General features: G+C 55.1%; 2 protein-coding genes across 5 annotated transcripts; one reads left to right on the top strand and one right to left on the bottom strand.

The window, feature by feature from the left end:
- Positions 1-305: 305 nt before the first annotated feature.
- Positions 306-4172, top strand: CRIP3 (cysteine rich protein 3). 3 transcript variants are annotated; one of them, XM_036124027.2, is made up of 8 exons: positions 306-1354; positions 1616-1710; positions 2152-2209; positions 2306-2437; positions 3171-3242; positions 3367-3461; positions 3560-3617; positions 3792-4172. In XM_036124027.2, the coding sequence occupies exons 1-8, from the start codon at positions 1312-1314 to the stop codon at positions 3851-3853; spliced, it is 615 nt and encodes a 204-aa protein (XP_035979920.1). In that variant the 5' UTR covers positions 306-1311; the 3' UTR covers positions 3854-4172. The 3 variants fall into 3 exon arrangements, with proteins under 3 accessions (XP_035979920.1, XP_077911431.1, XP_035979923.1); XM_078055305.1 differs by lacking the exon at positions 3560-3617; XM_036124030.2 differs by lacking the exons at positions 306-1354; positions 1616-1710; positions 2152-2209 and having other exon boundaries at positions 2390-2437; positions 3143-3242.
- A 60-nt stretch (positions 4173-4232) lies between these two features.
- On the bottom strand, positions 4233-10925 carry SLC22A7 (solute carrier family 22 member 7). 2 transcript variants are annotated; one of them, XM_036124026.2, is made up of 10 exons: positions 10480-10925; positions 9734-9837; positions 9446-9600; positions 9153-9321; positions 8232-8355; positions 7782-7891; positions 7056-7270; positions 6786-6894; positions 5589-5792; positions 4233-4617 (listed from the first exon to the last, which is right to left on the bottom strand). In XM_036124026.2, exons 1-10 carry the CDS (start codon positions 10870-10872, stop codon positions 4599-4601), a joined length of 1602 nt encoding a protein of 533 aa, XP_035979919.1. In that variant the 5' UTR covers positions 10873-10925; the 3' UTR covers positions 4233-4598. The 2 variants fall into 2 exon arrangements, with proteins under 2 accessions (XP_035979919.1, XP_035979918.1); XM_036124025.2 differs by having other exon boundaries at positions 4233-5177.
- Positions 10926-14318: the final 3393 nt, after the last annotated feature.

A 14318-nucleotide genomic window follows, 5' to 3' on the forward strand; every position in this document is an offset into this window, starting at 1 on the left:
TTTCGTGTGGACATAGGCGTTCATTTCTCTTGGGTATATACCCAGAATTGCAATTGCTGGATCATACAGTAACTCTCTTTAACCTTTTGAGGAGTTACCAGAATGTTTTTCAAAGGGCTGTACTGTTTTACATTCTCATCAACAGCATATGAGGAATCCAATTTTGACACATCCTAACACCTGTTATTATCTTTTTTTATTATAGCCATTCTAATAGGTCTATAATGGTATCTCATTGTGATCCTGATTTTCCTTTCCCTAATGACTAATGATGTTGAGCATTTTTTCATGTGCTTGTTGGCCATGTGTATATCTTCTTTAGAAAAATGTCTATTCAAATTCTTTGACTGTTTTTAAATTGGGTTGTCTTTTTATTATTGAGGTGTAAGAGCTCTTTATATAGATACTCTGATTACTGGATCCTTACCAGATACTATATTTGCAAATATTTTCTCCCTTTCTCTGTGGGTTTTCTTGAAGTGTCCTTTGAAGCACTCTTGGGCTACTTGTAACAAATATTAAAACACCTTAAAACTAAATTAGGATTATGTAATTGGTGTCTGAATGATACATTTAAATTTAATAAGCATTGTAATTTCACAAGAAAACTATTGTATCCAGACCACATTTTGAGGCTTCCAAAGAGTCTTGAGTTCATTATGGGATCTATCATAATGATAGCTATCGCTTTTATAGCAGCTATGTGCCAATCACTGTTTGGGCACTTTGCACGTACTAACTTACTCAGTTTCCACAACAATCCTATGAGGTAGAGATTAATCATCATACTCATTGTACAAATAAAATGGATGCAGAGGGAGGTTAAGTAATTTGTCTGAAGCCAGAGAGTAAGTGGCAGAGATGCGCTCCAGATTCCGACGCTCTTAACCACCTGAGACTGTCAAGGCGGAATTAAGCCATTTCAAAGAATGCCTGACCCCTCGCTTTGAGGAAATTACAGTGTTTTCATGACGTCTGTACTCTGGACAGTTTTCCCTTTGTACCAAGCCAGAAACTAGTGCCACCCTTCCAGTCGTCTTCATTGCTCTCTTCCTTTCCCGTCGGGCTTCAGGTCCCTCTCTCATCTCCACCGGTCGGAGGCTTTAGTTTTTGGAAAGACCTGCGAGGTCGCCTGCGTCTCCCAGGTGCAGTTGTTCTAAATTTCTGACGGCCAATAGGCGCCGAGGAGCTGCGGTTTCTGCCCAATGAGGCTCACAGCGGAGCCATGGGCGGAGCCAGCGAAGGGGGCGGGAACGGAGCCCCCCTCGGTGGTTACTACTGTGTGTGGCGCCGGCTGCCCTGTGCGGAGCCATGAGCTGGACCTGCCCGCGTTGCCAGCAGCCCGTTTTCTTCGGTGAGGCCCGGGCTGAGGAGGGGGAGATGGGGCGAGTGTGAGCCGGGGCGTTCGAGAAGCTGACGACGGTGTGGCCTCAGACCCCCTTTCCACCTCTGGGGCGCAGGGCACTTGGGCGGGTTGGAGCTGACCCCCCACCCCCCCCCGGGGACACTCCCTATCGTCTCTAGGAAAAAGGCGGGGAGGGGGTTGAGGGGGGACAGGGGGCGCCCGCTGCGTGGCCTGGCTCTCCACAGTCCGGTTCCACCTTGTCCCCCACAGCGGAGAAGGTGAGCTCCCTGGGCCAGAACTGGCACCGCTTCTGCCTGAAATGTGAGCGCTGCCACAGTGTCCTGTCCCCAGGAGGGCATGCAGAGGTGAGGCCTGGCCAGGGCGCACAGCCCTGTGTCTGTCACTGTCCCCTAAGCACCAGCCCCCAGTTTCGGCTCAGGAGGCTCACTAAAGGCAACCTCCGCAGTCAAATACCAAGACCACTTACCCGGAGGGCCCCACACCAGCCAGGATTTGGGACACCTGAGTTGTGCTGGTGGGGGGTGGACCCCATGCCTTTTGGTGGGAGGGGAGGGAAGCAGCAGTTTTCTGACCTGCTCTTGCCCTTTCTCCTGACCACAGTGGCAATTCTGACATGCCAGTTCACCCTCCACCCCTCCCAACCCCACCAGCCAAGGCCAATGGACAGACACACCTGGCAGTCTGTGTTGAGGGAAGGCCTGTGGGACACAGGAGAGCTCCCCACGTCCCCCCCACTCCCCGCTTCTTTAGCCCTGAGCAGCTCTCTTTCCTCTGCTTGTGTCTAGCACAATGGGAGGCCGTATTGCCACAAGCCATGCTATGGGGCTCTCTTTGGACCCAGGGGTAAGTACCAACCTAGAAGAGGCCAGGGGACAGCAGGACCCTCTTTGTGGCTGGGAGCTGGAGGTTCAAGCCTGACAGCCCCTGTTTTCTCTGCAGGGGTGAACATTGGTGGTGTGGGCTCCTACCTCTACAACCCTCCCACTCCCACCCCAGCCAGCACCACTCCCCTCAGCCCCAGCAGTTTCAGCCCCCCCAGGCCCAGGACTGGCCTCCCCCAGGGCAAGAAAAGTAAGTGAAGTTGGGCCCCAGCTACTCCTCATCCCCAGGTGGAACAGGGTAGACCAGGTGGCAGTCTGCCACCCTAGTCCTCTGCTTCACATTCCTACAACTTTGTGGCAAAGTCTTCTCTTATTCATGGCCCTTTTTGGGGGGTTCTCTCATGTCAGCTGCTGGCTGCTGAGTTAAGAGGTAAATTGGGAACCAAGGTGGTTTGGAGAGAGCGAGTGGCCTCGTGCAGTCACAGCAAGTCAGAGGCAAAGCTGGCCCGGAATTCAGGCCTCTCCCAGGCCAAGGCCATGGAAGAATGACCTAGGAGTAAGAGGTCATTGAGACAGGGCCAGCCCCTCATATTCTTCCACTTCTCCCCTCTCCCTGTTCCTTCCTCCCATCCCCTAGAGTGGTCAATGACACCATGCTCCCCAACACCTGACACCCATACAGGCCCGCTCCTGTATCAGCTCAGGTTTCCTGAGGATTGAGTTGCTGACAGGGTTGAGCTGGTGGGTACCTGATCCCCTAGGAGGAGAAGGAAGCAGGTGGTCCCTTCTGCAGAAAGGGATGGGGCAGGAGGTGGGGGTCATAGGAGACTCAGCTCTGCCCAAGAAAGACTCCTGGCCAGCTGGGTGGGGGGCTCTGGGATGAGCATGGCTTTTGGAAGAAGCCATGTACAGGCTGGTGCTGATGGGCCCTGCTTAGGCCTGGCCCCCGCCTCAGCCCTAGCCAGGGCCTCTTCCCCTTAAAGGCCCTCCCCACATGAAGACATTCACTGGGGAGACTTCACTGTGCCCTGGCTGTGAGGAACCTGTCTATTTTGGTAAGTGACAATGGAAAGCTTGGGGAGGGGGGCAGAGGATGGGCATCAAAGTGTAGGGAGGTGGTGCAAAGCAGGTAGGTCTCCTTGCCCTGCTCCTGGAATTACCAGTTCTCTCCACCACCAGCTGAGAAGGTGATGTCTTTGGGCAGAAATTGGCACCGACCCTGTCTGAGGTGCCAGCGCTGCCGGAAGACCCTGACTGCTGGGAGTCATGCTGAGGTGAACAGGGCAGGGATGGGTGCTTATGTTGGGAGGAGGGAGGCTGGAGGTGGGAAGAGAGTCAAGCTGAGATGGCTCTCTTTCTCTCTATGTCCCAGCATGACGGCGTCCCCTACTGCCACATCCCCTGCTACGGCTACCTGTTTGGCCCCAAAGGTGGGCGGCCCCACCCCAGACAGTGGGCCTAAAGTATGGCATGTGGGTCTGTGGGGATGTGTGGACAAAAACTGGGGTGGTCACACACACCCCAGGTCCCTCCCAATTCCCTTCATCCCTCAGCCCCACACCTCCCAGCCCCAAGGCCCTTGGTGATGGGGCTCTCTCCCTCAGGTGTGAACATTGGTGATGTGGGCTGCTACATCTATGACCCCGTGGAGATAAGATCCAAATGAGATGCTCACAGGAGAGGTCACTCTAACTCAGGCCTCATACCATCCCCTCCATGATCCAATGAGAGCTACAGAATTCTCCAGTCCCACGGGGGGAAGATGGTCTTCCAGTGGCCTGGGCCTAGGCTCCATGGTAGACCAGGGAGTCTAGACTTTGCCGATTCCTCCCTTTCCTGTTCCGATCTGGCTAGGGGACATAGGCCACCACATTTTAAAGGGTAGCCTCCTGGCCTTCCCAGTCCCTTTCCCTAGCAAATTCTTTAACTTCAAGTACTTAAAAAACGTGTTTATTCTGGCTTCTCCAATAAAATGTTGGCTCCCATGCCTTCAACTCTTCTTTGGGCATGAGGCCTAAACAATGGGTTGGAGGATGGGAGGTGTGGGGTGGAGGATGCATTACCCTGCAAAGTGCATGGTAGGTACAGGGCCAGCCATGGGAACAAAGAGCTCTATTCTCCTGGTACCCTAGTCCTGGGCAGCTCCCAGTACCACACAGTGGACAGCATGCCCACCAGCCTTTTGGTGCCAGAAGTCATCATAGGGCAGTCCCTTCTTTAGCACAGTCTCTAGAAGAAGCACGTTAGGGTGCCTGGGTGGCTCAGTCGTTAGGCGTATGCCTTCGGCTCGGGTCATGATCCCAGGGTCCTGGGATCGAGCCCCGCATCAGGCTCCCTGCTCGGCGGGAAGCCTGCTTCTCCCTCTGCCACTCCCCCTGCTTGTGTTCCCTCTCTTGCTGTCTCTCTCTCTGTCAAATAAATAAATAAAATCTTAAAAAAAAAAAAAGAAAGAAAGAAACGTTATTCGGCATCTCGTTTGAGCATGACAACAGATCCTGTGGTGAGGTCTGCTAAGAGGCTTGATTATCCAATTGAGAGATGAACAGACTGAAGCCTTGAGAGGCAAAGCCACATGCCTAAGGTCTCACAGCAAATCAGTGGCAAAGTTGGGATCAGATCCCAGGGTCAGACTGGCTTCCTATCCAGGGCTCATTCCACAACTCACTGCTGCCCAAACCCATGGGGCACCTTCATTTATGGAACTCCCCCAGCCATGAAAAGGGTACCAGAATTATTCAGGAGCCCACTGCATTCAGTCACCCAGTTGCTGGAGGCCAAACAGTCAAGGCTGAATGAGCACAGAGAGGGGGCACTGGCGGCAACTCCAACCCTGGGGAGGGGGCTTGATGCCCCTAGCCCCAGCCACAGGGCCTGCCCTTCTGGTCTTCCAGCCCCTGCTGCAGAACTTCTGTGGAGGGCCTGCCCCTGATACCACTCAGTCCTGGACCTGCTTCATGGGTATCTCTTCCTCCTGAAGGCTGGATGGGGCACTGGGGAGGAAGGAGTCATGAGCAATGGTGGGGTTTAGCCCCTGGGCCTCCCACCCGAGCCTGCCCCATCAGGGCTGGCCTACACCTCTCCCCAGCTGCTGGTATACAAACAAGGGTACTCCCACAGGTGACTCCCACACATGCTTATATACATCCCTGATGTATAGGCATACCTGAGTGTGCACACATCCACCTCTTCCTGGACAATCTTCGATATCCATGTACACACACACATACGGACTCATGCATACTTTTACAAACCTCAAGTCATACACCCACGCACACTTGCATAGAAGCACCAGATACACAACACGCAGACACGTCTTCTCTGAATCCTACCTAAGGCGTCAGGTACTTGAGCACTCATTCCCACATGCATGTGCTCACACAGACACAGTTCTGTGCACACACCTCCTCTCCACGTCCTGGATGGTCTCCGGCAGCTGTGCTTGCCTCGTCTCTGGTAGCAGGAGGGCAGTGCAGGCAGCCAGCAGGGCGATCCCCCCATAAGCGAGCTTGGGCAGTGACAGCCATACTCCATCCAGCAAGGCCGCCAGTGGGGCCAAAGAGCCCCCCAGCCGGCCCACCAGTGAAGTCAGCCCCATCCCTGTCTGTCTGTTCGGAGAGAGGATGGGGGAAGGGGTTGGTGTTCACACCTACTTAGGGTCATGCCTCACAAGGGCTCCCATCCTGGGCTGGCAAGTCCTGATATCCCCTTCTCCCCAGATGGCTAAGAAAGCTGAGGCTTCTTTCAGGTGGTCTTCCCACCTGTCCCCAGGCCGGGGACCCCCAAGCCAGCATTCACCAGAGAATGGGACTCCCATTCTGACAGAACCAATCTGGTACTGCTGAAGGAAAAGAAAAGTCGTCACAAAAGGGGTGGGGAAAGGGTAGTGTGGAAGGAAGAGGGTCCCGGCTCCTAGAGACCCTGCCATGTTGGTAGAGGAGGAGCAAGGCTTTCGAAACATACCCAGCTGCCTACAGTCTTCTCCCCACCTGCCAATTAGCTAGCTGAAAGGGCACCAGGGGGCGCCTGGGTGGCTAAGTCGGTTAAGCATGGCCACTCTGGATTTTGGCTCAGGTCACTATCTAGGGGGTGTGGGATGAAACCCCACCTCAGCTCCGTGGGAGTCTGCTTGAGATTCTCTCCCTTTCCCTCTCCCTCCCCCTCTGCCCCTCTCCTCACTCGTGTTCTCTCTCTCTCTCAAATGAATAGAATCTTTTAAAAAGTAAAAAAAGGGCCCCAGGCCTCAGGTCCAGAGACTACCCCTTAGGGCAGTTCTGCCTGGGCTGTGGTGAATGGGAAGGGAAGGGAAGGGCAGATGGCGCTTTTTGTGACTTTTGTTTTAAAGGAGGCCCAGAGAAGTGTGACCTCACTCAGGGTCACTTAGTAAAGATAAATGCTCTGCCTTCTCCCAGATTTAAGCATGCACAGATGGCTCTGATTAGCTCTGTATTCTGGGTCTGGTGTGAGGACTGGGTGGGAGGAACTAGGCTGCAGAGTGTGTGTGAGTGTGTGTGTGTGTGTGTGTGTGTAGGGTGTTGGTAAAAAGATGTGACTACAAGCCCTCCCCGGGGTGGGTTGCCTGGGACCCAGGCTCCCCTCACCTGAGCACAGTAGGGTACAACTCCGACGTGAACAGGTAGGCAGTGGTGAAGGCAGCTTCAGAAAAACCTTTTCCTGTCACCGCCAGGGCGGTGCTCCAGGCCCCCATCTCTGGAAGAAAAGGGGTACAGGCAGTGAGCGGGCCTTGTGGGAGACCCAGAGCTCCCAGGATGGGAGGTTCCCCTAGTGGAGGGCTTTGAGTAGGGGCTTCCGGGAAAGGGCGGGCGTTCTTGGGCAGGAGGCGGGGCCTCCGGGGAGTGGGCGGGGCTCACCGGAGGTCACCAGCAGACTGATCCCCAAAGCAAGGGCGGTGCCCAGCAGCGCTCCTGCTTGCGTGAGACGGCGTCCCGCGTGGTGCACAAACAGGTAGACCAGCAGCTTGGACGGCAGCTCCACAGCCCCGAACAGCAGCTGTGTTTGGTACACGTTCAGCCCCAGCCCCGACACGTCCAGGCTCAGGCCATAATAGGAGAAATTCACTCCAAACCTGAAGGGGGTCGTGATGCCACTCAGGGGCCTTCCTTTTCACCCCCCACTCCTTGTCCTCTCTTTTTAGGGAGCCTTGGCCTTTTAGAAGGACCACCTCCCCCACCTCCAGAGCCCACTGCCCACCGCCTTCCCTGTCCCCATAACCCCCCGGGAGTGTGCGGCTCCTGCCAATGGCGAAAGCGTCTTTACCTAATCTGCACAGCAAGCCTGTGAGGTAGGAACTAAAAGCGTCCTGTTTTGCAGAAGGGACTCTGAGGCTCGGTGTTAAGTGACCTGTCCAAGGTCTCACAGAAAGGAAGTGGCAGAGCCTGCATTTGAGCCCTGCCTCTGATGCCTGCTCCATCTTGTGACTTTCCAGAGCTCCATGCCCCCAGGGGCAGGTCCTCCTGCCCTGCACAGTTACAGTTCACTTGTCCATCTTCCTCTCACACTCAGCACCATCCTGGAGTCCGCTGCCTTTCGGTCCACCCATCCCCACCTGCTAGGCCCAGGCCAGGCCCTCTCCTCACCACATCACCATGCAGCATAGTGAGATGTGTCGGAGCCGTGGGGTCCGGAACAGATCTAGGTACGAGGGTCTTTGAACCACTCGCTCCCGAGTGGCCACTTTGTTCAGGGCCTGGCAGGAGAGAAGGAGAGTTTGTGACGTCAGTTGGCTTAGGCACACGGCTTAGCTAGGCACGTTGATCTCCCTGGGTCTCTATGCCACCTCCTTCTTGGGGATGCACTTGCAAGCTGAGTAGGGTGGGCCCTGAATCAAGGATGTGGCCCACCGGAGCCAGGTAGGACATCTTGAAGAGTTTGGAACTCTCCACTGGGGGCCGGGAGCTTTCCCTGCACATACAGTGGGCCCCAGGAAGGGGGAGCTTGACGTAGGCCTCACACACTCATGTGCACACACACACATACACCCCCCCCCACATGCACTTGCCTGCACTCACACACACATTCTCCCTCACCTCCCGGCTCAGGCTGTCTTCACCCATGGGACGCCCATTGAGCCTGGCACAGCGGAGCAGGTACCTGTGGGCCTCCTCCACACGGCCCCGGGTCAGAAGCCAGCGTGCAGACTCAGGCACCCACCTGGGGGACAGCAGGAGGGCCTTCAGGCAGAGTCAGCACCCGCAGCCACATCTCCCTCCTGCGCATACCACAGTCTGTCATCCTCCAGGCCCTTGCTCATGCAGTCCCTCAACATGACCCAAACCCTCCTCCCCTGATGAACTTTGACTCATCCTTTAAGGCCCAGCTTAAAAGCCACCTCCTCCCACACTGCCTTGCCCAGGCCTAGGTCCACCACAGCCGAGAATTCCCTTCTCTATTCAACTGGATTGCTATCATTCCCGAGACCTCAGCCCCCAGCATCAGCCACCCACTTCTCCCACAGGTGACAGGAGGGCATAGGATGGAGGAGAGACAGACATACAGAAATCCCCAAAGGGCATCAAAAGCCAGTTCATTTTGGGGAGGTGATGAAATGCCCACCCTGCCTGGCTTCCTACCCTCCTGCTTGGGCTCCCTACCCCTGTGCTGGCCCTGTCTCTCCATCCCTGTCTCTCTTGTCCCTGCTTCAACCATCTCTATCTGTCCCTCTGAATCCGCCTTTCAGTCCTGGTCTCTGTCACTTTCTACCTCTCACTGATTCTGTCTCTGTCTCTCCACAGTCTCTCTATATGTTGTCCTGTGTTTCTCTGCTTCTCATGTCCGGTGCCATCTTCTTTGTATTGGTTGGTCTCTCGTTCTCTCTTTTTCCGTTTCTCGGTCGCTGACGTTCTCTTTCTCTTCATCTCTCAGTCACTCTGTATTCGAATCTCAGCCTCTGATTAATTCTGTCTCTGACTTCCTCTATCACCCACTCCCGAGCTGCCCACAGTCCTCACCAGAGGCTGAGGATGCCTGGGGCACAAGGCAGAGTGACAGCCAGCAGAAGCCATCGCCAGTCCCGTATCAGGTACCCGACCAGTGCCAACAGCATCACGCCCACTGTCCAGAAGGTGCCGCTCAGGACACCTGCCACGGTGCGGTGCCCCACGTCCAGCCATTCCATTTCTGGGCCCAGGGCAGGAACCAGAGACAGGAAGAAAGTTAGCAAGAACCAGATGGGCTCAGTCTCAGCCTTGACAACTGCCTCCCTCCAGTCTTCTAGGCCCTGCCCGTCCTTTGCCTGCCTCACCCAGTGGCATCACGATGATGGTGAAGCCAGCCAGGGCTGCGCCAGTGAGGGTGCGGGTGATGACAAACATGACGTAGCTGACTGAGGCTGCAGATGCCAGGCCTAGCACCAGGGAGCTCACGTAGGCCACCAGCAGCAGACGGCGCCGCCCAAACCTGCACGGGGGTCATGCAGGGGCAGCTCCCTGTAGAGGGGAGGTCCTGCGACAGAGGTAGACCAAGCCCTACCCCAACTAGTGGGAGAGGGCTCCCCACCCACTCCCTCGTTGCCCCCCCCACTGCACCCCACCTGTCAGACAGGTATCCGAAGGCCACGGCTCCCACCAGCACACCAGCAAAGAAGAAAGTGGAAGTGGCTTTGTTCAGGCCTTTCTGTTCGCACACAAGGTCCCACTGCAGGGACAAACAGGGAGGGGCCTCCCATGGGCACAGGCCCTCTCCAGTTAGCACCGACCCTTCCTCTCCAGACTCTGGGGCCTTCTGAGGTCAGTGGTTCCATCCTGGTACCTCCACGTCAGATAATAAACCCTCAACTATTTACACCCCACCTTGAGGGGTAAGAGACTTTGCCCCTCCCCAGTCCTGCAGCCTCAGCTTCTTTCCACGGAGGGCCTTCACTTTGACAACAGGTCTGCTCCTCTCCAGACAGGCTGCCCCCATCTACGTTCACCTCTAGAAGGATTATATAAATCCCAGACCTGGGGCCAAAAAGAATAAGACAAAGAAGGCCTGTGTCGTTTCTCCTCCTACTACTATAGAAAACCCTTCTCAACTCTCTCTCCGCCAGCTCCCTGGAGCCGTCTTAGCCCTTCCCTCCCTTAACACCTCCCAATTGATAATAGCAGCTCCCGGGTATGGGCTCCTTACTGCAGGCCAGGAACGAAGCTCACTGCTTTAAATTCATAGATCCCATCTACAGATAGGTAAACTGAGACTCTAAGAAGTAAGGCAATGTGTCTCATGCCCACATAGTCATCACCCAAGGCAGTGGCAGGCGCATCCCACTCATGTGCCCCCAGGCTTGCACTCAGGTACCTCGGTTGCGATGGTGGAGGAGAACTCAGAGCGGTCGTAGTCCCAGCCCTGAGGGCAGGGCGCTGTGGAGGGCTCACCCTCCAGCTGCCCAGGGCTCTGACCCGCTCCCCAAAACGTGGTGTTGGGGAGGGCCTGGGAGTGGGTGAAATAGAGGCAGGAGCTGAGGGTGCCATCAGGCTCCTGGGGCAGGTGGGCCTCCAGCCATGCGTGCTGGTGGCTGAAGTTGGCCGGAGCACCGGGTAGCGCACAGCGGTGGGCAGGTACAGCCGCTAGGAAGACGGGCAGGAGGAAGTTCATGGGCAGCAGCACCCGGGGCAGGGCCAGCAGGGCCACGTTCCACAGCTGGAAGGGCCCAAAGCTGCCCACCTGGTCTAGCAGCTCCTCAAATCTCATGCCGCCCACCCACCAGCGGTTCTCAGTGTGGCCTTCCTCTGTAGGGCTCAGGGCAGCACTTGGACCCTTGGACTCTGGAGGCGGGAGCAGTTAGACTGAAGAGCAGAGAGCCTGCAGGCAGAATCCAGCCCTGGGGGCTGGGCCAGGACTGGGCCCTCCCTGATCACCAGGTCTTCAGGGATCCCTGCCTGTAGGGTCCAGAGCCTGGGGGAGGGGCCGCCATCCATTCAGAAGTCACTGACTCTGTGGCTCTGGGACTTACAGATCGGTGCTCAGGGACCAAGTGGGCTAGTCTCGGGTTGCCATGTTGGGGTAGCTGGGTGTGTGGGAAGGGAGCGCCTAGACTCCAAGACTTCCTAAGAGGAGGAGTCCTCTGGGGCATGGTGACAACTCTCCTGGGATGCCCTTTGTTCTATGGAAGATTTAAGTCAGCCTTACCTAATGAAGGCACAGCTTGCCTGGGCCCCCAGGATTCCAGACTGAGGGCCAGGGGGCGCCTGGGGGGGCTCAGTTGGTTAAGCATCCAACAGGTGATTTCGGCTCAGGTCATCATCTCATGGATCATTCAGCAGGGCGTCTGCTTCTCTCCCTCTGCCCCTCCCCTCACTCACTCTCTCTCTCTCCATCTCAAATAAATAAATAAATCTTTTTTTAAAAAGGGTGGGGGGTGGCACCTGGGTGGCTCACTGCCTTTGGCTCTGGTTGTGATCCCAGGACCCTGGTATTGGGCCCCGGGTCTGCCTCCCGGCTCAGTGGGGAGCCTGCTTGCTTCTCCCTCTCCCTCTGCCTGCCATTCCCCCTGCTTGTGCGCTCTATCTTAAATACATACATACATACATACATACATACTGAAGGCCAGGCCCTGACCAGGTGAAGAGTTCTTTCTGCTGAGCCACAAAGCCGCCATATACCCTTAGGCCCCCAGCTGGAGCCTTATGCCCTGGCCTGAGACACACCTGGAACTGCCTGGGCAGCCTGGTCCATCTGGGTGATCCCAGACCCATCACTCTCCCACTTCCCATACACATAGTCCCTCCTGCCTGCCCCCCTGCCCCTATTTTCGGAGCTTCCCCTTGGGGGATTGGGTGGGTAGGGAAAGAGAGGGCTCGCCATGGTCCCGCCATGGGTACCTGCAATGCCGAAGACTCAGGGTTTGTCTGATCTTCTACATTCAGTTCTTATTCACGGAGTCTGCAGCAAAAGCACGGCAGAGGCCAGCAATATCAGGTTTATTCTGATCTGCTTCTCCGAACTCTGGGTTCGCAGAGCTGGGAGGACGTCAGATTTTTTTCTAAGGGCTCCAGATTTCTAAGCAAATAGACTCCCCCCAAAAAGTGTGAAAACCCCTAGTCTAATCTAGCCCTCACTTTGAACAGCTAAGGAAATGGGGGTGGGGGGTGCTTGCTGGGGCCACACAGTGGCACAGCTGGAGAGAGGACCAGGACCCCTGCCTCTGGCCCAGGCCTTTGGCCCAAGCTGCTGGGCTCCCTGAGAAAGCTCCAGAAGGGAACTAACTCAGTGACACGGTGTGTGGTCAGGGTGGTGCTAATAGCACGGGAGCGAGGGCAGCGGCAGGAGGCGATCATAGTAAGATAACCCAAGCCTTCTGCAGAGCACCCAGATGGCTCCACACAGCCCCTGCTCTCAGGGAGCGCACAGTCCAGCGGGAGGGTTCAAACCAGGTGAACAAACCTCCTGGCCTCCGGTGTCACCCCTCTCAGCCCACTCTCTACACACCTGCCACAGTGGACATTTTATTTTATTTTATAACATTTTATTTATTTATTTATTTATTTGACAGAGAGAGACATAGTGAGAGCAGGAACACAAGCAGGGGGAGTGGGAGAGGGAGAAGCAGGCCTCCCGCTGAGCAGGGAGCCCGATGCGGGGCTCGATCCCAGGACCCTGGGATCATGACCTGAGCCGAAGGCGGACGCTTAACGACTGAGCCACCCAGGCGCCCCCACAGTGGACAATTTAAAACCCAAAGCTGACAGGACAATGGCTTGGGGCAAAGCCCCCCCTGCTGGAGGGTGAAAGCCCAGCTCCTTCCTTTGGCCCACACGATTCTCCCAAAGCTTGGCGCCCCCCTCAGCCTCCTCCTGGCCCTTCCACGGCATCCCTACTTCCCTCCAGTTCCCCAAACACACCAGCCTGTCGGCACCTCACACCTTGGTGCGGTCCCCTGGACAGCCTTGGCCTCTCCCTCTTGTTCACCTGATGGCTGCCCAAGCTGCCCTGGAGACCAGTTCAGGAGGGACACAACCCCTGCCCCTCTTGCTCTCACCGACGTGTGACCTCTACACTGTTGGTTCCTCCCTCATTTAATACCACATAATCATATCATTTATGTAAAAATATAAAATACCAGGGCACCTGGCTGTCTCCGTTGGTAGAGCATTCGACTCTTGATCTCAGGGTCAGGAGTTCAAGCCCCATGTTGGGCGTAGAACCTACTTAAAATACAAATAAGTAAATATAAATAAATACGAATAAACAAGTAAAATACCACATTCCTTTGCAGCTTAGAGAACTAAGTTTTGCGGACATCTTACCTCTGTGGTCCATCCAGCGGCTCCATGGGGAGCACTCTGAAGTTTTCACAGCCAAAGAAACCGCCAATGAGGCCAAGTCTGGGCATTGGCTGTGGTGCATTTTTGGGGGTTTTTTTTCCCCCACAATGGGAATTTCTCTCCTACCGTAACATGAGAAAGAGCTGATAGTCAGATAGTGGTTATCTCTCCCCTTATGCATTGGCTCCTAAGAAACTCAGATCTGAATCTTAGCCCCTTTCTATAGAGAGTGATTTGGTATTAACTGTACTCCTGGCTTCATCTTACTCCCTGCCCCCACCTCATATGGCATCTCTCCTCTCTAATGTCATCAAGGAGTGGTGGTGACAGTGACCATGATGTTTGGAGGCAGATGATGGAACTAGACAGGCAAGGTTTGAAATGCCAAGGGTCTAACCAGAGGGCAGATCAGCTCTAAATCACCAGTTGAGAGCTTGTTTTTAACTATCCTCATTCCTCTCCAACCTGGGAATCCAAACCTGAGCTCAGAGGCCAAGCTGGAGGAAGCATTCATTTATACCAGACTAGATGAGAAGGAGAGCCTTGTGCACTGGAAAAAAATAGCAACTCCTTAGTTGAAATTATTGCTAGAACTGTTGGAGGGTTTGGGGAAGAATAAATTCCTAGGATAAACATTTCCCTATTTGGGATTGCTTGCAATATGGACTTCATACACTTCAGGACTTCTTATCCTTTTGTCCCTCTCCACATTGAGTGACCTCAGATGACCTCCCCATCTTAGTTGGGGCTTCACTGACCATTAACCATGGCTGCAACCCATGTAATTATTTCCTACAATGATGATGGTGGTAATGACGGTGGAATTCCAACTGATGGTATCGATTGCAGTGATAAGTATGGTGATGGGATGGT

This window comes from Halichoerus grypus, chromosome 9 (assembly GCF_964656455.1).
Source record: "Halichoerus grypus chromosome 9, mHalGry1.hap1.1, whole genome shotgun sequence".
Taxonomy (NCBI): Eukaryota; Metazoa; Chordata; class Mammalia; order Carnivora; family Phocidae; genus Halichoerus; species Halichoerus grypus.

What these genes read in the sequence shown, in the direction of transcription:
- SLC22A7 (XM_036124025.2), bottom strand. Translation starts at nt 10,872, where the DNA reads ATGAGATTTGAGGAGCTGCTAGACCAGGTGGGCAGCTTTGGGCCCTTC. An exon ending in TTCGGATACCTGTCTGACAG is followed by an intron (nt 9,601 to 9,733) that starts GTGGGGTGCAGT and finishes ACCCCCGTGCAG; the next exon opens with GTTTGGGCGGCGCCGTCTGC. An exon ending in CCAGGCATCCTCAGCCTCTG is followed by an intron (nt 8,356 to 9,152) that starts GTGAGGACTGTG and finishes GCTGTCCCCCAG; the next exon opens with GTGGGTGCCTGAGTCTGCAC.
- CRIP3 (XM_036124027.2), top strand. Translation starts at nt 1,312, where the DNA reads ATGAGCTGGACCTGCCCGCGTTGCCAGCAGCCCGTTTTCTTCG. An exon ending in CCCCAGGAGGGCATGCAGAG is followed by an intron (nt 1,711 to 2,151) that starts GTGAGGCCTGGC and finishes GCTTGTGTCTAG; the next exon opens with CACAATGGGAGGCCGTATTG. An exon ending in TGAGGAACCTGTCTATTTTG is followed by an intron (nt 3,243 to 3,366) that starts GTAAGTGACAAT and finishes CTCCACCACCAG; the next exon opens with CTGAGAAGGTGATGTCTTTG.